The sequence below is a fragment of the Anser brachyrhynchus genome (genome assembly GCF_964034855.1).
Source record: "Anser brachyrhynchus genome assembly, chromosome: 14".
Lineage (NCBI taxonomy): Eukaryota > Metazoa > Chordata > Aves > Anseriformes > Anatidae > Anser > Anser brachyrhynchus.
Window position 1 is genome coordinate 10,845,599 of NC_137709.1, and position 26,183 is coordinate 10,871,781.

A 26,183-nucleotide genomic window follows, 5' to 3' on the forward strand; every position below is an offset into this window, starting at 1 on the left:
TGGGCAGCTGCTGTTTAGTCTCCTTGCTGTGCTCTGAGAGGCACCTTCCCGTCATCTCCACGGACTGCCTTGGAAGAAACAGGAGGTGGAAGCGCAGCAGCCCAGGAGACAGAAGGACCAACGTGGAGCAAGCTCAGACCCCAGGCGTTGGTGATGCCGAGCCTGGGGAAGGACTCACTGCTCTGCTGGTGCTGCACCACCACCTTGACTGTTCAAAGCCACCTGTCCTGGAGCACCCAGCTCACTTTGACCATTCAGTGCGAGCTGGGTGTCCAAAAGACAGAAATTAGAGGTGACGGGCAGCACAACCGAGCAGTGTCCTGATGACCACAGCGTCTCCCCAGTCCCTGCTTTTCTGGTGCGAGGGATGAACTGAAGCGCATTTGACATGTTACTGGGCAGGGTGATCCTGACCTGCTCAGCACTAGGAAATGGCATCACAGAGGCCAGACTGTGAAAACCTGATGGAAAACTTTAAGCCTGGCTCAGCAATAGACAAAAAAGAATTAACTGAGGTCAGAGAAAAGGGCTACACAAATTGGCAGCAGCTGCCACTGCAAGAGAAATTTCCTATGAAATCACAGGAAACGTTAGACAGAGAGATGTCAGTGTCTGTGAATAGCTCCCTCGCATGGAAAGGGAAACGGGCACAGGGCAGGAAGCACCCCCGGCCACGTCCTGCCCTGGGCAGCCCCCCAAAAGCAGCGACCGCCAGCTCCGCACCTCCCCGGCCCTCCTGTTCCTGTCCTCCACGTGGGTTCAGGGAACCAAGCGCAACGTGAGGTCTCCAAGAGCAACCGGGCAAAATGCTTCTGTTGTCCAGAACGGGAGATGTTTCCAGCCAGAGCACACGCTGGTTCTCTGAGCAGAAACCTTGCCAGCGCTTACTTGACACACTCATCAGCTCGAGCAAGTGAGAGCCAGCAGACTGGGCACTGCACCATCACTGGGCATTCCCAACAAAGCAAAGGCTGGACCCAAGCATCTAACCCCCAAAAGCCTTTTTTTGACCTCTGTGTAACGAGTTTTGTATTTCAGCATCCGACCTTGAAACTTAAAACCCCAGAAATCACTACCGGATTATCCAGGTCAGTCATTCACGGTGAGAGGCTGGGAGTTTGTAACCACCGATGTCACCATCGCAGCCCCACTGCAGCAGATGGGCCAAAGACAAAGTCATGGAGGGAGAACGAGGGATACCCTCGTCTCCAGATACAGCACGCTCTGGACAAGTTTCGCCCTACTTCCTGCAGTGGTTTTTTTTTTGTGTGTTTTTTTTTGCTAATGCATTTCCAAAAGCACTGAAAACTCATGTCCGAAGATGTTAGAAGCCTACGTGCTTCCACAAGCAGTGAGTAGCCCTGGTTGTCCACTCTGAGGCACCCAGAAAGCAATCTGACAAATCTGCACCTTTGCAGAGCCCAGCTCTAGTAAGGCATCAGGTGAGACACCCCAAAACAGTAGGATCCAGAATCATCACCCATCCCTGGATGGATCAAACTATTCCTGTAAGGCACTACTTGTTTCCCCTTCTATCAAGAATATATTTGGGAAAGACTATACTGCCCTAAAAATAAATTAAAAATAATAGAAAAAAGAAAACCTCACATTTGGACAGGAGCATGGTGCCTCTGCCCCCAGCGATCCCAAAGCAGGGATCTCCATTAACACAGCCTCCTCACCACGTCGGCCCCTCTGTCTGCTTCTTGGGCCATTTAAATATATACAGCTCTTTACATCTGATTTAGGGGTAGTGAATCCTGGAAACCATCATTCTCTTTGCAGTACTTTTCTAAACCATTTCCCACAGTTTCTGATCACTGCAGCACAGCCTCTAGATGTAATCGGGCTGGGCAGGCAGGCCCGAGACCATACCAGAGAGCACTGAAAGCTGCAGCTCTCCACGTCCACACCAGGAGTGGAGCATTAACGCCAAGAATCAATAAGCATCCACAACTCACCAGGGTGACCCAGCCATGGGAAATGACTCTTGCCAGGAGACGTGCTTGGGAACTGAGCAATACCTGGGGGTGATGCTGGTCTGCGCCGCTTCCTGTTCCCCTTCCTCGCCATGGGAACTTCCCCATCCAGCACACCCGGCGCCACGTCAGCCCTGCCAGGAGCCTCAGCACGGGAGCAGGGAAGAGCTGAGCCACCTGCCTCAGCCCATAGACCACAGGGCAACCACCGAAACCATCTCCTGAGCTGTCCCGGCAGCAGCGGTCGCAGGGAAGACTGCAGAGACGGTTTTTATTCACCCACATCCTGCTCTGGGATGCTAGAGGGGAGATCTGCCTGGAAGACCACGAGGTCATGAGACTGGGTTTCTGCTGTGGAAATGGAAACACCGGTGGAGAAATACCAACACATTTACCCAATTTTGTGTGCTGAGCAGCTGAGGTGCAGCAAATGGGAGGGAGCTGAGGCCAAAGGCTCCAGGCAGGTCTTGTTTCACATCGAGTGTCGTGCTTCTCGTGCTTCACACCAAGATGTAACCTCCAGTCAAACATTTCAGCAACCAGCCACCCAGCAGAGGCTCGACGTGCGTGCCACCCCATTGCAGGCCACGTGCTTGCCAAAACCTCTGGATGACTTCTCACTAACTTCTTCCCCAAACAGCTCATGATCCAATTTCTGTTCAACCCCTCCCTTCTCAAAAATCTTCCCCACTCCAGCAAACGAAGAAAAGCAGACTGGTGTGCATTCCTTCCGTGAAATTAATGTAAAGTTTTAAATCTGTGGCAGGCCCGAACGTGACGAGACAAAGGAGGCGGCACTCGAGCTACAGGCAGCACCGCAAAAGCTGCAGTCCTACCACTCGGGAGAGCATTGCTGGTCAGAAACAGGAGCCTCATGACCTTCCTCTTGCATCAGACTTCTTCCTAACCAGCTATTTTCCCTGCTGTTCCTTCTCTAAACACATACCCCATTTTCCAGCTGAGCAAGCACAGTCAGCAGAGTGGCCTGTGTGGAGGTTTTTTTCCCTCCACGCAAGGGAAGATTTCATCCTGCTCAGGTTCATGGGGGTGCCTGTCACCAGCAGCTCCACAGGAGCCACGGAAATTACACAAGTGGAACAGAAACACGAGATAAGGCAAACCTTTGAGGTCTGTCTGCCCCAAACAGGGTTTCCATATAAAACACACATGCTTTCTTAGCATGACCTTGTTCCTTTCCTCCCTCTCCTCTTTCCTCCAGCAGCATCTCTCTGGGGAGCATCCGAGCACCAGGCTGGGTGGCCAGGAGCACCACAAGCTGCCCTTGTATTCCTCTGTTTACAGAAAGGGTGGGATTTAGAGGTGCCAAGTTCAGCAGTGCCCAAAGCCTGAGCACGGCAGGAAGCCTCCACAGCCAGCGCATACACAGGCACTCCGGGGCTTCAGAGCTCTACTGAGTCCAGACAGTCCTTGCCAGAGGACTGGAGCTCGCCAAGAAACTCTGCTTATTGCAAAACCAGAGCGCTGCTGTTAAAGGATATCTGATGGGGGAGACCGGCCTCGCCGCTTGCTGAGGAGTTAATGCACTTACCAGGGCAGCGCTGCGCTGGCGCTGTGCAACGGAGCTGCGATCTCGGGGAGCCTTCAGGAATGCACAAAGCCAGATGCATTGCCTCTGCGGGAGACAAGGAGAGCACCCTCCTGACCCGGGACACTCATTATTTCCCAGGACACCGAAGCCAGCGAGCACAAAGCCCCGCAGCAGGCGAAGAGCAGCCCATAGAGCAGCAGCCCCGATGCTTTCTGCTCATGAGAATCCAGATTTCACACACAAACACACACACACACACAGTTCAACCCAAACCACGAAGCTGGAACTGCATCTGCTTTTTTAGGACCCAGCAGGGATAGGGGGGGAGAGAGAGATGCCAAGAACTGTAAGCACAACTAAACCCCTAAAGAGCATGAACCCGTAACAGCACCCAAACCCTGGGGGATGTTAGAGCTCTTCTCTATGTTACTGTAAAGATATTAAAAGAGAAAGCCTGAAAAGCCTCTGGTCAAATCCACAGGCTGATAAAAAAACCACCAGGGCTTTGAGGCTTAAAAGAAGGCACCTGTTGGCAGGTGGAAAGAAGCCGCCTCTGATGCAGAAACCTTGGAGCTTCCCAGGATGTCCCAGCAGGACTTTTCTTTTTCCTGGAGGTAGCCAGAGGGAGAGGAGGGGAGCTGGAAAACGCTGACTTGCCACAAGGAGAGATCAGCAGATGGGTATCCATTTCAATTAACATTTCAATTTCAATAGTAAAACCTAGCCACTACGATAAGAAGGAATTTACATGTTAAGTGACTCATCAATAAGAAAGTTCTTTTTTAAAAAATAATAATTAATAGCAAGAATTATTGATAGTAATTATTAATTAATTTTTAAATTAAAAATGAGGGAACGTTTTACATGTACTGAACTGAGTTTCTTTCTTCGCTAAAATTTAAGCACTAACTTTCCTCCCAGGGCAGGACAAGGAAACTCGATCATTTTGCAGAGCTGCCTGGCTTCCCAGCCTGCTTGGCACGCTGTGTGGCCCAACACAAAGGCTTCTTCAGGGGCCGTTCCAGCAGTCATTTTCATCATGTACGCATGCTGTTAAAAAAAAAAAATACGGGATTGCAACTTTCTGTTTGATGAGATTGGGTGAGAACTCCAAGATTTTGTGTCTCCACCATGGGTGCTGATAGTTTCTATCACCCAGTTTTTCCTGGGACAGGAGAGTGGTGCTTGATACCAGCAGCAACTCTGCAGATAGAGCTTTTCAGAGAGGCAGGCAGACCCACAACCTAAGCTTTATGGAAAGTAATGTTTCCCTCATTTTTCAGCAATATCTTTCCCTAGAAACACTCCCAGAAAAAAGTCAGCTGCACTCTGTGAGGCTGAAAACCCCCCAGACACCAGTTCAGGTGACCCTGCAGTGCCCGAGACAAGCTGTCCAGATACCTGAGAGCGCAGTTGCACAATACAGCTGAAACAAATTTCTGCCTGCAGCAAGATGCAGGGATGGGTCCCACCTCCACCTTCCTCATTCCTGGCCCTCCAGGAGCCACCCTGAGCCCACAGGAATGTTCCTCCACCTCCAGATGATGCTGCACTGCTAACGGGGATCTACTGGCCTTCAGGAGCATCGTCTCTGTCACAAAGCCACTCTTTGAGGGAGGCATTTCCCAAAGTCTGTTATGACAAAATAAGCAGCTACAGACAAAATAAGCGGCTATCTTCTCTCTTTCCAGAAAGGTTAAGTACCTGACCATTGCTGACTGTAAACGAACAGCAAGCTCTGCTTGCGGAGAAAACAGGAGCACAAGGAGCTCTTGCACATATCAGAATACGCCTCATTTCGCTAATTTAAGATGGTACCAACACTGGATGAAAAAAAAAAAAAGAAAAAAGAAATTTAAATACTATTTCTTGCCCAAACATTAAACGTTCTATCAAAGGCAGTATTAAAACAATAATTTCACCAACTTTAATTGCATCTACTAAACCTAATCTCTAAGATCTAATTTCCACACTGCCAGGGAAAGACAGCCACAACCATCATTTGTTATTCATTCACGGCTCACTGACTCACCACCATTGCCAAGGCCTCAAGATATGGTCCCAATAAGGCAGAAAGTATTTTAGGATCAGGGAGGTGAAACTCAGACAGGGAAAATGTTGGCTCTCCTCACGCAGACAGCTCACGAGAGAACATTTTTCACATAGCTTATCACCGACATTGCAATCCTAGATAACATCAGATGACGGGAAGATGAGCAGAAGGGGTGCGATGCACATCAGCACCCCCAAGTCCCAGCTGCTGGCAGAAAAAAATAAGGAGCGGCCATGGAAGGGACGTGCAGGCTGCTGGAGCCCTTCAGCATCCACCCGCTGGCACCACTGCATGTTTTCCCCTCTCCATTTTCTGGTTAATGAGGTCCCCCCTTTCCTGCTGCCGGCCAGCTGGAAGGCATGAATCACAGAGGAAGGGCAGATCCTGCACACCCATCCTTCTCTCCTAATCCATCCGACAGAGCAGCCTGGCTGGCACAGACCTGCCTTCCTTTTTGCTCCTAAGTGTCACATACCCAGGAAAAGCCTGTGCTGGGTCCCAAAGATGGGGACAAGGAGCCAGACAAGCCTCAGGGCAGAATGCATGCTGGAGAAGGAAAAACACAGGCAAGGAAAGTAAAAGGAGAGGAGCATCACTTCTCGGATGGAGCAAGAGTGCCGGAAAGGGAGAGCAAGCAGTTAAACGTCACTTCTCCCTGGGCCCACTGGGACCCCATGGGGATCATACCAGGGGTCCACGCCTTGTTTTGCAGTTGGACTCTCAGAGCACTGGGTCCTTTACGGAAAGCTCTTTCAGCTGCCAGAGCAGGTCAGGATTTCCAGCACCACATGAGACCCGGGAAAGCCTGATGCAACTGAACGGAAGGCACAGAAAAGAAGTGAGAAATGAGAACCATGAAAAACCCACCATCCCTTCACCTGTATCACCTCCCTCTGCAAGGCCAGGAAAAGCCCAGAACCATCGCTCTCCAACTCTCCCTGTTCTCATTTGCACCTCCCGCTTGCCATGAAGACACATGGATAGCTCCCATTTCCTAGATGCCCACGCTGTGTGTGTGGTGCTCGTTACAGTCAGTACTACATCGTACACACTTAGCAGTGTGGCTGGTTCCTAGCCATTCCACGAAAAATTCAGTGCATCTGACTCCTTCGTACTGATCTACTGCTCTCCGCCCTCACCTCCTCCCAAGCAGCATCAGTCAGTACTTTCTTATCAAACGATAAGCTTCAGACTCAGGGCTGAGACAGAAAGAGGGGTGTAGGTCATCTCCTCGTGTTACAAGACAACTTTTAAACACTGCGTTACTGAGATCTGCGCCAAACAAAGCCACGTTGTATTTCCAGAAAGAGAACTTCGCTTAGTCGCCAAGGAGCCCGAGCTGCTTTAACCACCCCGTGCATCTCCCTCCAGGGGTGACGCTCAGCACAGCTCCCCTCCGGATCACACCCACAGAGCGACCCTTGGCTTGTGCCATACGTCCCACAGGGCTGGAGAGCAAAGGCTGTGACTGCCATCCCCTCCCCGCCAGATTTCCACGGGAGAGGCTACCGGGGGTGCCAAAGAGGCCGAATGAAGGTGCACCACGGGGCCACCGCAGCAGATCCAGGAGCAAAGCTGAAGGGCAAAGGCTGGCCATCAGATTGGAGCACAACAAAAATCATCGAGAATTGCTACCAGCAAGCTGCTCGAGAAAGGTTGCAGCTACAAGAATCAAACCTGCTGAGGATGCCTGCTTGCCCCAGGTGTGCACTGGTCCTGGGGACTTTCATCCAACGCCATCCTTCTGGGAGGACTGACTGCAGCGTCCCAGGGGCAGGCACGGCTTTCAACAGCTCGGAGCCCCGCTCGGCTGCCAGGTAAAGAATTTAGCAGCTAGTCAGAGTGCCAGCGAGAGCCAATTATAACTCAACTGACCTGCCTTGGCGCTAACACGCACGGGAATGTGCTGGCTGCAGGCTGCCAAATGCTGGAAAGCTATAAATGGGAGACGTTTGGAGAGAAAAGGATTAAGGAGCCAGCTTTTAACCAGGCTGAAGTGCATAGGACTGTACGTATTCTTTACAGAGGGAGAGAGAATGAGTAAGATCTTTGATGTAGTACTGGAAAAATACAGGCTTGCTCTTCTACAGACAGCAGTAGTCCTTACTTAATGGAAAGTGTTTCTTCTTTTCTCAAGTTAGATTATGACAATTCACCTTTTCTATACTTCTGCATGTTGCTTAAGCTCGTTATTCTTGGTAAAGTCTGGACACAGAGGAACAAAGGAAAAAGCCTTGCCCGTGCTTTGTAGCAGGAACCTCACCATAGGAAGTTGTGGTTTTTTTCTTGTATTTGGTCATGCAAGTGCCTGTCTTTCATGATCCAGCTGTCTAAGGGAGAGATCCTGTTGATTTATATTTGTGGCTGGGTGCAGTCATTTCACACACAAATGTGCAGAATTTTGCTGAACTCCACAAACCCCGGAAAAAAAGAAATTCCCAAAGTGTTGAAATAAGATCCCTGTTATGAAATAGCTCTCAGAAGCGCCCTGTTTACAATCCCTGGACACAAAAAGACATCCATCTTCCTAAGCAGCAGAGTGACCGAGCTGCCTTAGGGCCTTTCCTCCATCAAAGAGGCCGTCAGAAACGCCACCAGCAGCCCAGGACAGGCATGAAATACAAGCGGCAAAGTATGCTGTGTTTCTACCTTGTGCTGATGGGGACAAATTGCTTTGCATTCCTGCCCCTGGCTTTCTACGCCTGGAGAATGAAGATAATGCTCACTGCCCTGCTGAGAGCTGCAGCCCCCGGCACAGCGCAGGAGGAGGAGGAAGAGAAGCACAAGTGGAGGAAGACCAGTATAGTGCTCACAGGGTCCACACCCTGTGCCAGCATGTCTCACAGCGTGGAAGCAATGCACCAGGCTCATTTTAATTTTTCAAGAGGCCAGCAGCCTGAAACAAGCTGACAAGAACAATTCTCCTCTGTGTGCCAGCCAGCGTCTTCTGAGCCCATTTTAATGTAACCTTTCATTTTAAAATGGGCTGAATTACTCAAATACTGACTTTCCCTCCCCATCTTTGCCTTGCTGCTGCACTTGCGTGGCAGGTGAAGAACCCCCTCCAGAATGGCTAATCTGTCTTTCACAGAGACAACATGCACACACCACTGCCTTTTGCCAGTTTTCTCATAAAAAGTAGGCACCACTTCAGCAGTCTGTTTTTTTTTTTTTTTTCCCCCTCTTACACACAAAGCTGTTGGCCTGAGGGATGCAGGACTCTCTCCAAGATGACATAGCTCCAGGTGGGTCAAGGCTGAAAGTTTCCAGCTAAGAACCTGAAGGATTTGTTAAACACATGGACAGAGCAGAGGACTGAGAAACACACTTGATGCGCATGCAGTGGTTGAGAAAGCCAGAGCCATTTTTAAGTGTGCTTAAAATTCTCATTTTGTCTGTCTCTGAACCATGCAGCAAGCACATTTACTGCAGACTATGTCACGTCTCCTTCCCTGGGCTCACAATTAAACCTTTGTGCAGAGAAGCAGCCACATGGCATCACCCTCCCTTCCTACAGCCTTCAGCTGGGCGGAAGACTAGAAGAAAAGCTTCTGACCGCAAGCAGAAAAATCAGGGGTTAACCTGTGCCCAGGGAGGGCACCCCTGTACCGCAATTTGAAGCTTAAGGGCTTGCAGCTGCCTGCCAGAGGAGATAATCCTGCTTTGGTGGCAAGAAGGCAGGCCATGGCGTGAATGGCAAAGCCTGCTCGAAGTAGAGGCTTGGTACCTCCATCACGGCTCGCTTCCTAATGGATCGGATCCATTCCTGACTACAGAGACATCGGTTTTGCTGTCCCCGATACAAAACTCAACAGGACCAAAAATAGCCAGGGCGGCTGCAGCCGAAAGGCAAAGTAGGCAGAGACCACAGCACAGGGCCCTGCCTGGGCAGATGGGCAGCTGACAAGGGCGTGAAACATGTTAAAGGGTCGAGTTTGGGTGTAAGGACACATCAGGAGCATGGCAAGACAACCATGGCTCTTAGTCACATGAGGACTTGAAACAACTACCACCATGGCTGATGAGCTCATAATTATGAAGTGTGGAAAAAATGTTTCTTTTTTGGGGTTTCCATAAAAAAACACAAAACGCAAGCCAGTATCTGTTCTCTAACCAATACCATCTCTCCAGACAACGGTTTTAAGAGGAGCCTTCCAAAAGGCTTGCTAACCTCCTCCCAAGCAATGCATGACGTGACCCAGCGGAGTGCCGCAGTCACGGCCGGCCCCTCACCTGCGGGCAGTGCTAGGAGCATCTCTGGGGCACACAAAATCCTGATCCTTGATCTTTGTCTACCAGAGAAAGCCCTTCACGTATCCGATCACCAGCTTCTGTGCCAGCAAAAAATTTCCAGCATACCTGCCAGCCTCAATTAGCGTCCAGAACACAACTGGCATCCTTGCAAGCATCAATCTTATTGCCTTTATTTCTTAGGAACAGCATCCATCTGCTCCCAATAGCTCACATCTGGCATGCCACGAGTTATGAAAGAGCCTCAATGCCGTTCGAAGGAAATTATTCCTCCAGCCAAGAGGCTCATGCAGAACCGAGTTCAGTGTTTGTCGTTACAAATTTACTACAAATCACACAGTTAGTTACCTGAGGTTTCAGATTTCAGAACTGCAGCTTCATGTAGGGTTTGGTTCTGATTTTTGTTTTGTTTTTATCTGTCAAATGTTAATATTATGTAAATTGCTGTGTGATGGAAAACATCACACAGCGGTGGAGAAATACTGAGAATGGAGAATACGGAGAAAAACAAGGAGTGGGAGTAGGAAGCTTAATATAGAGATCTACGTACACAGAGCAGCAAAAATGCTCTGGAGCATTAACCCAGTGCCCTGATTTCCTCCTGCAATGAACAGCACATAGGAGGAGAGAGGTATTAGCCTGTTCAAGCATTCCCAGTGGTGCCAGTGTAGTCCCTGGACTCACTGCAGTGCATCCCCAGGGGAGCCAGTGCACTCTCAGGACTCACTGCAGTGCAACTCAGTGGTGCCAGAGCACTCTCTGGACTCACTGCAGTGCATCCCCAGCATTCCCTTCCCAATTTCACTGCCTGGCACTGTACACCAAGCCTTCTCGTGATAACCCCAGAGCAGGTCCTGCATACTTCCCGACACATGAAATACAGCATTTATATTTCCAAACAGCTGTAAGGTGAGGAAGCAGCCTCAGCCTCGTGCTGGGCACACACTACTTAAATTCCAGAACAAACGTTGGTCACTGGTCACTGTATGGGAGCTGACCATCTCCTGTGCAACCAAGGGAAGGGCTATGCTGCAGCCAAAAGGAGGAAAGCAAATAATTTGACAGAAATAGGTCTTGCCCTGCTTAAAGAAAAGCGGGGTGGTGCTTGGGAAGGCTGCTGCAGCCGTTACCTCCAGAGGGAATAGCAGAGGGTGGCAGCACCCAGCACTGCCCGAGGCCATGGGGTGACTCACTGCACTGATTAGCCAGGTCTGCAAACTAAGATCTTTACTGGTGAGATATTAACTTATTTTATTACCACAAATCCATTGCTGTTTCTTTCTTTTATCCTACAACCTCACACAACGATAATACTGAATTTCCATAGTTTTTCTGTCATCACGAACCTGGCAAGTCTCAGAAGTGGCAGACGGGACCTCTCCTGCAGGGCTCAGCGTCTAAGGACACTTCTGCCTGCTGGCCCAAACAAAGCAGGGGCCTCCTCCTCTCATCTGCACAAACCAGTGCAGGGGACAGTGACTAAGAGGTCTTTGTGGGAAAGGGATCTTGCCCCAGACAGTAAAGTTGCTTGATACACAGCTAGGAAAGCATTAAGGTCCCCAGGGAGCTTACAACCACTAGCAGCTTCCAACAAGAGAACTCAAAGCCTTAAACAAAACACTGATTATTTGGGGATTTTCAGGATGAATTTCACCATAGCTTTTCTCTTGCAACACAGGACAGTATTTATATACCTGCATTTGTGCCAAACTAGGACTTTTGCACACACGAGCCAGTCTCTCAGTATCAATGACAGCCAAAGGAAAGAGCTGTAGAAGTTCACAGTATTCAAACAAAAGCTGGAATGCTCCTAAGGCGATAACAGCACATACTGCAGGCAATACCGTGACCACCAAGGTGGCTTGGACATTGTAGGAAGACAAATCCTGAACAGGCGAGAGAGATGGGGGCACGGAGCAGTGGGCGTTGAGCACATCGGGGCCAGAGGGAGCATGATTTCAGTAAGGGGGACACAGCCACTCCTGCATGTCTGTGTGCAGAGGCAGGGAACAGCACCGGGTTCACTGCAGGCTTCACCCCAGTTCAGCTGATCTGGCAGTTCCTGTTTCCAGCACCGTTCCCAACCGGCTGGGGAGGGGAGGACCCAAAACGGCCCCTTTGCCCTGCAACTGCAGTGGGAGCAGGACAGCCAGCGAGGCTGTCAGTAGTAAGTGTGTGTGTTTGACTTGGCCCTACTCCTAAAATAATTGTTTGGCCACAATGGAAGGTGACAAACGATTCAGCTGCAACCCCACTGGGGAATACCAGGAGAAAATCCCCAGCCACTCGCGCAACTGTGCTGGAACTCCTCTGAAGCACCAGCATCACGTCAGCCCCTGAGGGCAGCCCCCATCTGGTCCCACTGCCCTCACTGACCCCCCAAGAACATCATCTCCCCTCTCCTGCTTGGATCAAACGCCTTCCTTGTCCCGCTCTGCCTGGGCTTAGTAGGAGGCTCACTGACAGCAAAGGAGGGTGCACCAACCTTCACCCAAATGTGGCCAGAGCTCCTGTTGAAAAAACAAAACCCTGCTCAGCTTCTGGCAGGAGTGTGCAAAGTGCAGCCAGAATCGCTGGGAACACAGATATTAAATTAACAAATATCTCTCCCCAAACATGCATGTACCAAGATTGCTCAGAGCTGTGAGTATGAGCAAGGCTGGATGGATTTTCACTGGATAATCCAAAAGACAGTTTCTTGACACAGGGATCACCTGTGGCTCCAGTTTCCAATTCTTCCTCTAACGCATCAAAAAGATCATCAGAATTGGACACATGAAAACTATTTTTCCCCTCTTACTATGTTTTCAGAAGCAGCCGAAACCTTTTAGCCAATTACTTTTTTTTTTTTTTTTTTAATAGCCAGCAGCATGAATAATTTCCAGCATGGAAAATTTCTGCCTAAAGAGCTAAAATTGGCGTAGAATCATAAAACAGTCATATAATAAAGGCCTCCAGCAACTGCAACAGTCACTGCTACCAAGCCTACCTAGAGCATTTTTTTCCACTGTACTAAGAGGATCTGTTTCACTCCTCTCCTTTCAATCCAATTTCCACTGTACTGCACCACAAGTTTAAAATAAGGACACCAGGAAGCATGTGCGATAACAGGGAAGGAAGGGAAAAACCACAATTTCATTCATTCTTTCAACAGAGCCAAAAAGGAGCGGTTACTTTTTTTTTTTCTTGTTCAAGAAAATGCTGAGGGGAGCAGGGAAGGGGGATGTGCTTGGTTTGAACTCTCCCATCTGTACCACGATACTGTAAAGCAACTCTTCCTCTAGAGGTGCCCCAGGGCGTTTTGCAGACTTGTGCTTGCAGCACAGCCAGATTGTGTCTCTGTCTCCAAGCAGCCTCTGGTGACGACGACTTCCACCTAGGAGCATGCACTGCTCAAGCCAAGATGCAAGGGGAAGAAGAGAGGAAGGACAGCCACGATATCCCTGTGTGCCTTTCCCCGCGAGCAGCAAGGCAGGCCACACAACAACAGGGGACGCAGCACAGCTGGAGGGAGGCACTGCTTTGGCAGACACACACCACCAAAGTTTGCCCCTCTCATGGCGAACGACGTCCCGAGCTTGGCTCCAACCTTGGAGCATCAGCGAAGAAGATGAGATGCTGCGGAGAAGGAAGAGCTGAGCTCCATTTCCTTCCAGCCCTGGCCGCAGCCCAACAGCTGTTCCCTGTTTATTTACTTTCATATTTCCTTGGTTACACAAGCAGCTGCTCGCAGCTTAACCCCTGCCTGCACAGGCAACGACCCGCGCCGCGCTGCCCACCTTGCCTTGCCCCAGCACGATGCTGCGGGTCAGGGGGAGGGTTGCTGAGGTCCTGAATGGAGCTGGGCTCTCGAAAGGGCTCAAAACATGGACATCCTCACGTCCAGGGCTCTGCAGAAGGTGCCTTGTCGGGCAGGGAACAGGGCACGCCTCGCCCGAACCCACCTGCACACCCACGCGGAGAAAGGCTTTTCAAGTTGACCTGAAGCAAACTGACCAGCTGATCCTGCTAAAGCCATCTGGATTCCCCCAGGCTTACTTTGCTATGCGGGCCCAGATGCGCTGTAATTTTAGTAGCCTATTTGTGTCAGGATGCATCCAACCCCCAGCTGTTTAAAGTGAGGCATCCTCATTCCTGGGCAAGCACAGCACCCATTGAGATAAAGCATAAGGCTGCCCACAGCTTCACATGAGCAGGGCGCTGGAGGGTGCCCAGCTCCTCTCCCAGTCCCACACGCGGGCCGGGAGGGATGTGCCAGCGAGTTTTCTGGCAGGCCCACAGATCACTTCGTGCATTTTCCTTTCTCATCTGTACAGAGCCTGTTCCAGCAGCTCAGTTTGCGTTTTGGCTCATAAAGCTCAGCCAGACCCCTTGGCTCATCTCCACAGTACAAGGAGGGGGTGGAAAACACCCTTTGCCTGCTCGCCCAGAACACCGGCTCCGGTTTTCTGCAGCCCAGCCTGTCCCAATTGCCTTTCCAGCCTCCTCTCCCTCCATTCCTCTGTCATCTTCCTCCCAGCTGCCTCCTCTACCCCACACCAGGAGGTAATTGCTAAAGCAATGCACCTCACTAGATAACAGGAGCTCCCAATTGCGTACTCCCTGAAATGCCAACCTATGGCACAGGGACCCTGGGACCTGGTGCTTCTCAGCAGCACCCCGTTTTGGTGTGCTAGCGGTTGTGAAAGGCATGGGATTAGCTCCACAGGAGTGGGATTTGGGGCAAACTGTAACACACACACACACACACACAGAGTAAAAAACGACCTACCACCACCTGCACAAATTCCAGCTGTGGGAATTCAAACACAACTATGTCCCCCCTGTAACCCAGGGAGTGAGAGATGAAACTAAGACTGGGACATGCAGAAACCCCAGGGTGTCCACACTGCATCATGAGAGACACTGGAGCTAAGAGTGCAGCTTTAGAGGTTGCTTTGTTCTTGCTTTTTCAAGGATGTCCAGTACTGCACTTAAGTTTCCCCAGATCTAAACATTTTCTGGTACATTACAAAAGGAATGCTTGCCCCTAGCATAAAACATAAACCATTCTTTGCAATTTACCATGCTTTCAATCCTCTGAAGTCCAAAACCCAAGATCTGGAGAAATGCTTACCTGCAGGTCGAAGAACTTGCTGTACCGTCGGTAGATGACTTCTGTGGACCCATTGGACCAGGTGACTTTGATAATGTACACCTGTAGGGAACAGAGGAAGAAATCAGATATGAGTGACAGAACAACCCACGGCACAATCCAATGGCTGCTAAACAGCTGGGCATCAACCAGGGAACTGCACAGAACGCTTCAAGCAGCACTTAAAGTAGTTTCAGCAATACTAGAAAATAAGCTTGAATTATTAAGCTCCATGCTACAACTTAGCTGTCTACAAAATGCTTATTCATAATCGTGAATTGAGACAGCTCCCTATCGCTAACTACAGGTATACAACAAACACGAAAGGGTGCTTCTACGTAAACACACAGTCTCTCCAGACAGACACGTGATGAGTTAATAACAATGCACTGGTGATCCTACCTATGGCTGCGGCATGGTTTGAGCCCGATTTCAAACCTGCATCCTGCTATGCAGTCCCCAAGGCCAGTCTGCACCCCAGAACGGGGCTTGTGAGGAGAACTCAAACCCCGTACCATCCAAAACTCTGTTTTCCATAAGCAGCTTTGCTGTCACCTTAAGGTTTTGTTTTCTGAGAGTTGCTGGGGTGCAGATTGCCCTCCTGTTACACAAAATGCTACACAACTAATACTAGCAATTCTAGGTTATTCACAAATCACATGACCAGGCTTTTACTGGTGATGAATGAGGGGGGGGGGGGGGGGGGGAAGGAAGAAAATACCCCAGCTTTGTTAATCTTCCATGAAAGACAACAAGCAAATAACAGAATTGGGAAATTATTTAATGTCCTTGCTTGTTGTTCACAGAAACCAGAGATGACCCTTGATGAGATGCCAGCATAACTCTCAAGTGTTGCAAACCTCATCCTTCACTAATTGATAGCAGATTGGGTAAGCAGAACAAGGATATGTTCATTTTTCTTCTTACTATCATGTTCCACATATTTCCACCAGAAATTCCAGTATTAACTCACTGAAGCAGGAACAAACAGTTCAGGAGACCAGGTGAACAGACCTGGTAGAAACTTCAGTCTAACATAATGAAGAGTGAAGGCTCTTAGGATGGTGATGTTCTGGTATTTAAAACACAGTCCCCTAACAGTTTCACAACGTTTCCCACAGAGACACATTTTTCCAGATGCTGGAACATGACCAACATCCCAGCCCAATATCCAAACTCAAATACCAGGAGATTTAAATGGCTAGCACAGCAGTAAACTGTTTGAGCTAACCAAACCTACTTGAATACTGTATTAAAGCTCTAATCGAAAGGCCATTCTGCTTCCCAAAGGGCTGACGCAGCACGAGCTACCAAGGTGAGGGGACTCCTAAGGAACCACAATCTCTTCCCAGTGGAACCACTTACAAGCTACGATAGAGAAGGAGGCAGCGAGATGAAGCACGTGCTCACCACTAAAATAAAAAAATGCAGTAGTTTCAAGCCAGCAGTTCAATGACCACTTGTCTTAAGCCAGATGCTCAGCTCAAACACAGCTGCTGCTGCTTTGCTACCTTGCAGTAAGATGGCTGGGAACCACTACCACCACCCTCTCCCAGGCAAATTCAGAATCACCTGGCTTCACCTCCTGGGTCTTATTCAGCTAACCACAATCCTCCCTTTTCACTCAAAATATTATTTTGAGCTGAAGGGCCTGCACTTTCTGCACACTAACTCAAGGAAGACAGAGGACTCCCGCAGTACACCTTTTGCAGCAGCTGCGAGTATCTGGATATAAAATGATACGTTACAAGAGAGGCCCTGACAACCTGTTCAGTTACTACCAGACATGGCTTGACAAGTATTTTCCACTGGATCAGGCCAATACTTGTTTAAGCACATGCTCCTAGACCTCAACAGGTGAGAGACAACTTGGCTGACCTTAGTCTGCAATGAGAACAGGCTAAGTTGCATGACGTGGCCTCAAATTCCTGAGAGCATCTGTACAGGTACCACCACTTACTGACACAAAGAAGTCACCTAGCCCAGCTGAACTCGAGCCTTGCACCTACTGCTTACCTTTCGTGGATCATACCACCAGCAAGCCAAGCGTTAACTTCATGCTAAGCAACCATCCAAGCTGCCTTTACCCTCACCCCAGGACTTGCGGGCAGGCCAGCATGAGCTCATTTTGGTTGGAAGCTCAGCTGATATCCCAGCTTTCTTACCAGTCCGCAGCATTTCATGGGGTTATATCACTGCTGGCTGCCTGCCTGGAGAACGCCTTCCACTGGGGCAGGAGGAAGAGCCAACTTTTCTTCATTGTTTATTCCTATTCTGCCTTTATTTGGAGTCAACAGTTTATTAGACTGGGATTTTAATCAGGATGTGGATTTGCTCAAGCCAGAATGAATTCAATGCTCAGAAGGGTAATAAAGCCATGAGATTTGAGGGCACACCATGCTTTATTATACCCTTTGTAACTGAGGGAAGGAGACCTTCTCCCAGCTGATGAGCTCACTCCTGTTTTGCTAGAAGGCAGATCTCCCTGGGGTCAGGATAATGGTTTCTTGCTCATCCCATTTAAATAGCCGACAGGTCTCTGGGGATATCTCCTCATCTATCTGTGAAAAGCTGAAGAGATAGGAAACCCCGCAGAACAGGGAGATCCTCAACATCCATAAAAATACTGTCTTCATGAAGCTGATTCCCTCTCTACTTGTGAGCATCCCTTGTCCTTGACTCCAGTGGACCCATCCCACCAAGGTACTCTAGGCCAAAAATACCACAGCTCTTTGATAATTCCCCGAGGGATGAAAAAAGAGACATCAGAAAGCAAAACTCAGGTGTTCATTAATTAACACAGAAGCTGCAGATTTTGAAAGGGATAAATAGTACAGTTGGCCACCCTATGATGTTTTCACAGCCCCAACAAACTCAGTTTAGCCCTGGTAATCACAGGGACTGCACCGAGCAGCTCGCTCCTGCAGAGGCGGCTCTGAGGAGGGGCTTTATCCAAGGCTGGCTGTGTGGGTGAGGGCATGTGGAAACTTATTTCACGGGGTTTCTCCAGCTTCAAGCGAGCACTGCTGGAAGGGGGGAGCCACAGGCCAGGCCCCACAGCTCCTGGAGGGGTGGGGAGGGCCCAGCAGATGGCAGGGAGGCAGCGGGCGGCCGGGTCCAGGAGGGGGCTGCAGCCCCATCACGTGGGCCGGGCCCATGGCCAAAACCAACAGGCGAAGCTATCTAAATATTTACAGGCTCGCCCAGGCCAGCGGTGGTTTCTGCATGGTGGAGGGGATCTAGCTGACTCTGTGAAACCCAGGAACCGATGGCTGCCCTCACTCCAGAAAGGAAACCTCGCTCTCCCCACCCCGAGGGTCCCCACCCCTTGCCCTGCTCCAAACCACGCTGCCCCATGCCCATCACATCAAACCAGGCTCGATGGCTGAAGGCACCCTCGGCCACGCTGAGCTTTGGGACAGGCAGTAATCACCAGGACTGAAACCTCCCCAGCTTAACTGCAGCCATAGGTCATGGCAGCACAGCTGAAACTCATGCTCCTGCTTCCGAAATTGCTGAAATGCAATTCATGGTGTTTGTCCCACTAGTGCACAGTACAAAGGAGGGGTACAAAGTTTTCAGTGCTACTCACGTGCCACATCCTGAAAAACCTGAGCACAAGGCCTTCCCCGCAAGCCTGAGCCTCAGGGCAGGGGGAATACTCAACCAGAGACACCGTCACAGGTGGCCACCACCAAAACAAGGGAACGAGGTCTCCCCCGTTCCTCCACAGGGCTCCCCTTGGGCAGTGGGAAGACCAGAGGCCACTGGGACATGTTAGAGGTGCACGTGGGGCTTGTTCAGCGCTGGTGGGGAGAAGCACTTCACAGTAATGCAAAGAACACCATGTGCTCCCGTCCCTTGGAGGGATGGAGTGGAACAAATCCTTCACAGAAAATGGAAACCAACAGATGTGAAAGGCTGAACTCTGACAGACACAGCAGTGTTTTGGCTCCCTAGACTTCCTGCAAAGCTCTACATTACAAGCAATTGGCCGTATACCAACTGTTTAAAAATTACTGATCAAGGAGTTTACCATCAGGCTCCCCATCTTCGAAGATTCTCCTTGGTCATGTTCGAAACCAAGTACCCTAAACAGGAATATAAAGATGGAAAAAAAAATACTAAAATAAAATACTGTAGCTTTCCCAGTCCATCGTCCTTATTCACCAGCTTGGTCCCTGCTGTCTCTTCCACGGCCTGGTGTGCAGCGCAGCCCTCCTGCTGCTCCAGCGTTCCTGGAGACGCAGTTCAGAGGGAGACCGAGCCAGTGGAAAGTGGGACTGAAACCCTTCGTACTGGAACTGTCAGAAGTGACAGGTTGCTAAAAGCAATGCAAATGGCACCCGGCCAACCGTAACAGAGCTGTCAACAAAAGCTGCCAGTCAGCCATCATGGCAGCAAGGACTCTGGCAACCGTGGGGGAAATGTGCTGGCAGCTGGCGAATGCTTCCCTGGCTCCGCGAGGGAGACCTGTGCTCCCCATGGAGTGGGCTGGGACATCCCTCCTGGGAAGGAGGGCCATAAGAGCCAGCATGGCAGGCACCAAGGAGGCTCCTCCGCTCGCCCAGATGCTGGGCACCACCTAGAGAGGCCATGCAAGAGAGCTCACGTGGTCACAGTGGTCAGAGGCCCAATGGCCGGGAACTGGGAGAAAGGGGAGGAGAAGCCACTGGAAATTACCTCTATCTGAAAGGCAACCCAGAGATTTTTATTTTTTCTTATTTTAAATAAATGGAGCAGCATGCCTGAGCCCTGGGAGCTTCCAGACCTGGGAGTGCTCTTCCTGAGACTGATAAGAGTCTCGGTGCTGCAGATAACAGCGGCTTCTGGTGACTTCCACAGCGAAAAGTGGCTGAGGACTCTGAAGGCCTTCGCAGGCCCTCAGTTTTACGCTTCTCCAGGAGGCATGTTGTTACATAAAACCATGGCTACAGAGCACAGATGGTTCAATGGGCTGACTTGAAGCAATGGGATTAAGAACAGATACAAAAAATAAAAATAGTTCCCCATTCTTGAAACGCAAGGCCATATGACCTTCTAGAATAATCACGTCTGGACTCCCTGCGTAAACACACTAAGGACATGCACAGAGCACAACCAGGAATCTGCCTGGACTGCTCGAATTTGGGGAAGAAGGCAGACCGCAGCTGCAGGAAAGCCCAGAGCTGCGGCTGCAGCCTCTCTCCTCCCACAGCTTCTCCAACGAGACTTGGAAAATGTCCCGGCTGTGGGGGTACACGTACTGCTCTGGGGAGAGGGCAGGCGCTGTGAGCTCTCTCCAGTCCGTGAGCTCTCTGAGGGCACCCCAGTCCACAAGGAGGCTGCAAGCCCACCCAACACAGCTCAGCCCCATCCTGCCACATCAGCTTGAGCCCAAGGGCAGCGCACCCACACCCGCACAGCACTGCCAGACAAAACTCTTTCTGCAGGCCACCCCAGCACACTGCCGTAGGCTGGCTGGCAGCAGCCCCCACCGAGCTCCCATGTCTCCGAAACAACCCCATGCCCATAGAGAAGGCAGGAGTGCCCGAGAAGGGAGAACACGGCTACAAGGGATTCTCCTCCTGCTCACGTGGCAGGAGAAAGCCCTCTCTGGCAGCAGGCAGGCTGGAGTCTCAGCCACTGGGGGATCTGGGGCAGCATCCCGCTGGCTCCCCTGCATACTCCAAGGCTTTCCAGGTTCAATGCCAGCCAGATGCACACGAAGAGCAGCAGATGAGAAAGCACTGTTGCTATCACCTACAAAGACACTTCCACAGGGGTCCAGAACACCCATCTCTACCCACCCGTCATTGACAAGCATCAGTGTCTGTCCACAAAGGTTCAGCAGAGCTCCGAGGGCACAGTCAGACATAACAGCCTCCAGCAGACAGAGCTGTCTGCAGAGCTGTTTCAAATGGGTTTGAGTCTGTGTGGTCCTGGGCCCAGAGAGACTACGTACAATAAACCTCTCTGTGGAAAACTCCACAGATTTAAAGCATCTTTCGCCAGCAGAGGGGAAAAAGCATCAGTCTCTTTATTCCACATGCCCTCTCTCACACCCCGAGACACAGGGAAACAATGAGAGAGCCTGGGGAGCCGACAGCCCCAGCCACGAGAAAGGAGCACCGAGAAATTCAAAGGGGCAGAGAAACCAAAGCAGCTGAGGGAACGAACCAAAACAGAGCAGGGTTTAATATAGAAAAGGGAGTGGGAAATTGTAAGAGGAAAAGAGAAAAAAAAAAAAAAGAGGGAGGTGGCTGGAAACAAAGAAAGTTCTTGGCGGCGAGCTGCTGTGCTTGGCCCTTCTCCATCAGCCTTCTCTGCAGCAGGAGCACAGGGCTGCCGAGGGGAGCAGGGGCTCTGGTGCCGCACGACACCATAACTTGGAGCAAGAGGGACAGCAAGCCCCAGCTCCATCCTTAGAGACCCTGCCAGCCCTGCTCTGAGGACAGAAAAGGCCAGAAGGGCCGTGCTGTTTCAGATGGCACCAAGAACGCCACAGAGAAGCAACAGATGTGGGACATTTTGGATGCTGCTGTGATTTCTCTAGTTTAGCAGAGGAAGGGGGAAGAAGCAGCAAGACAGATTGCAGGGAGGAGGTGGGTAACGGGGATACAGGTGGCACAAGGACGGGAACATCCTCACCGTCACGTCAAATAACCAAAGCCCACGTGCCCAGGAGCTGCTCAACTACAAGCCAACCACATCCCCCAGCTCTGACTCAACCCTTCTTCCACTGTACCCTCCTTACAACTCCAGTGAGCAACAGATCATCCTGTCCTGCTGCTGCAAAGCTGTGCACAAGTGTGTGGTCACGCAGGTCACAGGGACCGCAAGGACAAACCCACCAAGCCTTGCTCAACTATGGCGCAGGCTCCTCTCACCAAACATACACACCGGCTTGTTTGCCGTGAGTCATGCTGAAGGTCAAACATGGATGCTTTTGTTTCCTATTTCCCACTGCTACGCGAAAGGGCCGGAAAACAGATATACCCTCCAAAGCAAAGCTGTGAGGGACCAAGGTCACCAGACCCCTGAGCAGGCAGCGCAATGGCCCTGACACTGAAGTTCACTGCTGGGATTGCATATGAGCACCAGCTTTCCAGTCTGCAGGCAGAGCCTCAGCAGACGCTTACCAGGCAGGATTTGGTCCTTCCACTGACCTGTGACATTCAAGGTTTTCACCAGCATTAGGTAACACAAATAGGGAAGAAAAACAAAGGAGAGTTTGCATTTGATTATTGGTTTCACCCACAAAGCCAAAAGTGCTCCCTGAAGCCTCAACTCTCTTGAGGAGCAAGAAGTGGGAAGGATTGATCAGATCTCTAACACTGCACAACAGACACAAGGATGGATCCAAATTTCACCCCATCTACAGCTCCAGGCACCCTGCCTTTGGCCTGCCACAAGCAGGAGAGCATCAGGCAGCTGACAGGAAAAAGGACGAGATACAGCAGAACCACAGGACACAGCAGCAAAACAATACTGAGGAGGCTAAGAGCCCTCAAACTTTCAGGGCCAAAGGCCAGATGCTCAGAAACTCTGCTGCAGCAGAGACTCCAACATCACGGGTTCAGCCTTGCTTTATATGGTCTAGTTTCACTTTTCCCCTCTTTAACTCCTCACTTAGTTAACAGCTGCTGGATGGATTTCACTCTATTCATTTTAACCTCCTGCTTCCTCTGTCTCAGTGCACCCAGCTCCTCCGGTTCCCCACAGGACATTCCAGCCATGCCGGGAGCACGGTCACCCTCCGCAAAGAGCATCACACTGGGGAGAGTCATCCCCCGAAGTCCTTTTTAAGCCAAACAACCGGTGTGATTCACAACAGAAAAAATAAGGCAGCTGTACGTGGTAACGTGGGGCCAGGTCCCCTCAGACCTGTGTTCCAATGGACCACGTCAGGACTGGGCAACTCTGGCAAGACATGGGACAAGTCGTTCAGAAGGCATCTCCTGCTCTATACATATAAGGCACTGAGGAACGACTGAATCTGTAGATCTGCAATCTTCTTTCCCTTGCCAGTGGAGCATTCTTCTCCGAATACTGAATAATCAATTCCAGATAAGCAGTAGGGTTGGGCTGCGTGATGAATCAAACCACAAATAGTCTCATGACTACAAGGCACAGGAGCAGAGAAGATACCTACTAACACTTTATAAATTCACAATTAAAAATAACAACACATTAATTTTTTGAATGTGGTTTTAATCAAACTTGTTTTAAAATATCTATAGACTCTATAACCTAGACACCAAATTCCAACACCCACAGTTAATTACTTTTACAAGGCAGCTGCAGATACAAATGAGGCAGTTAAATATGCGTGGATATTCACCTTGTTTAAAGTTTGCAATCTTGTTAACTGAGCTTGTAAAATAAATGTATGCTGTACACTTTGTTTAAATTTTCCTTTTTCAAAGTGATATTTGCGTGCATTGAGGCTGGGAAAGGAAGTCCCTGCAAGAGCATAGTCCAGGTTTTCCAATAACCTAGCAAAAACATACTGCATGCTGCTCTTTTTTCCCCCCCGTCAGACATATATATAATTTTGTTCTGTACTCTTGAGTAAACATTTAAAAACTACATGAGTTATGGAAGTATTCTTAGTGGACAGGATCATAGCAATGAAGGTGCAATTCAATGGCATGGTTATTAACACATAGAACAAAACGCACAAGCTGCAGCTGTATTACAAAGAAAGCTCCTAAAGCTTCCTTAAGGGCAAGAAAACAACTAAGATCTAGATTTAGTAAGCAAAAGCTGTATTTTTGAGACTTCTACTAGGAATAACAAACACAAAGCTATAAAAAGATCCTGCATGAAGTCCTTTAAAGGAAAATTTAGTCTGTTTCAACTACGGTTTTGTTTTGGGTCTTTTCTGAATAAACATCCATTTATCAGAATTTGAGACTTGGCCAGACAATAGAAATGACAGTCTGCTACTCTGTCGCCCAGAATGATTATTTTTAAACTTTGCTTTTGGATTTTGTCTTTTCAAATGAATTTAATTTGCAATACGGTCCTGGAGCCCTCGCTGCCAGTGTCCCTGAGCACTAGACCTCCGGGACATGAGCTGTAATCACTTGAAATGTGATTGCATGGGAAATGTCACCGCAGGGTGACCCTCACCCTCTGCCTGATGGGAGGGAGTCTTTCTTCTTCACTCCGATGGTCCCAAGCTGTTCTCCTGACAGAGCCCGAGCAGCACATCCAGCAACTCGCACCTGCCAAAAAATCATTTCTCCAGCTGCCCTTTCCATAAAAATATTATTTTAATATATCAATAAAAAAGCTTAAATATACAAATAGCACAATTTAAAGACCAGAGTTAGGAGGTCAGGAGAGAAGGTGCAACAACAATACACCGAAAAAGGGTTTCACAGCTAGAAGAGCAAACTTGAGGCTCCTATCACTTGGAGCAAGAATCTAGGTTTTCCTTCCCCTCCTGGCCCTTCTCCTTGTACAATTTGAGTTGGTTTGACGAGAACAGGAGGCAGACGTGTTGGCCTCACACCATGCCAACACTACAGCAGTAAAAACCTTCCAGGAGTACAAGGCTAGCTGCAGGGACAAAAGCAGCGAGACAGCAGCACTGCCTCTCTTCCACCGGGAAAATGCACAAACAGATGCACTTGACTGGCAAGGTGCAGAAGAACACTGGGCAGCACTAGGGTCCCCACTTAAATTCTGGCACAGCACATGTTAAAGCTAGCGTTTGGGTAACCCCACCCACCGGCATGCATCTCGTGGGGTCCTTATCCTCGTGCAGGGCAGAGCCCTGCATCAGGGAGCGATGCTGCTCCTGGCTCTGCCTCCGTCTGAGCAACCCCTGGCCTCTTCCAGCCAGAAAAGCAGCATCAGCCAGCTGGGAATGGGCCACGAAGGGTTAGGAAAGGATGGAAACACAGAGGCCCCGTGCAGCCTCTGTCCCTGGAAACTGTTACATGTGACATTTCTCGCAGGGCTGCGAAACTCGGAGGCGTTTGAGGGTGAAAGGCCGAGGCAGGGATGGAGAGTGAGCTGTGCTTATGGACGAGCAGCACCGGGAAACACAGGGAGAAATGCTACTGCCCAGCACCGAAATAGCATTTGATCACTTTTTGATAAGACAGGCAAATACTTCAAAATCACCCCCTCCCCCAGCTTAGGAAATGCGTCTCCTGCTTCACATCAGAGCTTGCAAAAGCACAAGTTTTTGTCTCGGTTGCACAACGCTCTCTGTATCGATTACCGAGGTGATGGGTGAACCCTGCCAGCCCAAACAGAGCTGGCCTCTTCAAAATCACCCCACCGCAGGAATAAACAAGGACTCTGAAACACTGGTTTGCTATCACTTCTCTGGGAAAGTGGAATGTCACGGTTTTTTGCTGTGGCCTCACGCAGCCGACACAACTGCACCTTTGTCCAGCACAAAAGAAAAGCCTCACGGATGCAGAGCGGAGGCCAGACCCGAGCGTTACAGGTCAGCCGCGGGTCGGGCAGAGCAGAGGCAGCGGGAGGAAGAGCCACAGGGCTTCCCGCAAGCTGCTGCCTCCAGGGATGGCAGAGAGCACATTTATTTCGGAGAGCAGAAGCAAGCGAGCAAAGGTTTAGCACACACACTTCGTGGTTGACTTCGCTTTGCTGTTTGCCAACAGATACAGTCTAAAGTGAGATGACTCAGCCGGGATTTGCTGCCCCTCCTCTGCCTCTCTTTGCAGAGGAAGGGGAAAGAAAAAAAAAAAAAAGGTTTTGATTCCATATAATTAACTGGCTTTGTGGATCTGCCTCGTTCCTATCGATCCCCTCCAGCGAGGCGAGCGCTCCCGTTTACTCCAGCACTGCTGCAGGGAGGCCGCTGCCTGCCCCTCCCCGGGCTCAGCCCGCCCTGGCTCGCATGGCCGTGTTTGGGTCCAAGACAAGTACAGGGAAAGATTAGAGGCAGAGGACTCGAGCCGCCAGTGGAGAAGGGAGCGGGCAGCCAAGCAGCCGAGCTGCACAGCTGACTGTCATGAGCTCTGTGCAGACGCTTCTCCGCCGTCTCCTCTGCACGCTCAGGATCCGGCCGCGGGAGCTGCCGCCCCACTGCACCCACCCAGCGATACGTCTTCATAAACACCGCTGTCCCCATTTTCCAGCCCAATAGGATTATTTGTGCTATGCCCAACTCCACCCGCCTCCCCGCTGCGGAGCTGTGCGGGAACCCTGGCAGGCGAGCAGGGATGGTGCCCAAACGGGACGGTGCCCAGC

At 50.2% G+C, this 26,183-nt stretch overlaps 1 protein-coding gene across 8 annotated transcripts in view; it reads right to left on the bottom strand.

Annotated features, from left to right (window-relative positions):
• SH3PXD2B (SH3 and PX domains 2B) overlaps positions 1–26,183 on the bottom strand; it is a 76,715-nt gene that overhangs the window by 48,952 nt on the left and 1,580 nt on the right. For 3 of the 8 annotated variants that reach the window (XM_080554725.1, XM_080554723.1, XM_080554724.1), the window contains exons 2-5: positions 14,949–15,029; positions 4,439–4,578; positions 4,055–4,136; positions 3,529–3,612 (exon numbers count right to left, since the gene is read on the bottom strand). In XM_080554725.1, the coding sequence (XP_080410851.1) occupies positions 3,529–3,612; positions 4,055–4,136; positions 4,439–4,578; positions 14,949–15,029 (387 nt within the window). The other 5 variants (XM_080554730.1, XM_080554726.1, XM_080554727.1 and 2 more) reach the window with 3 other exon arrangements.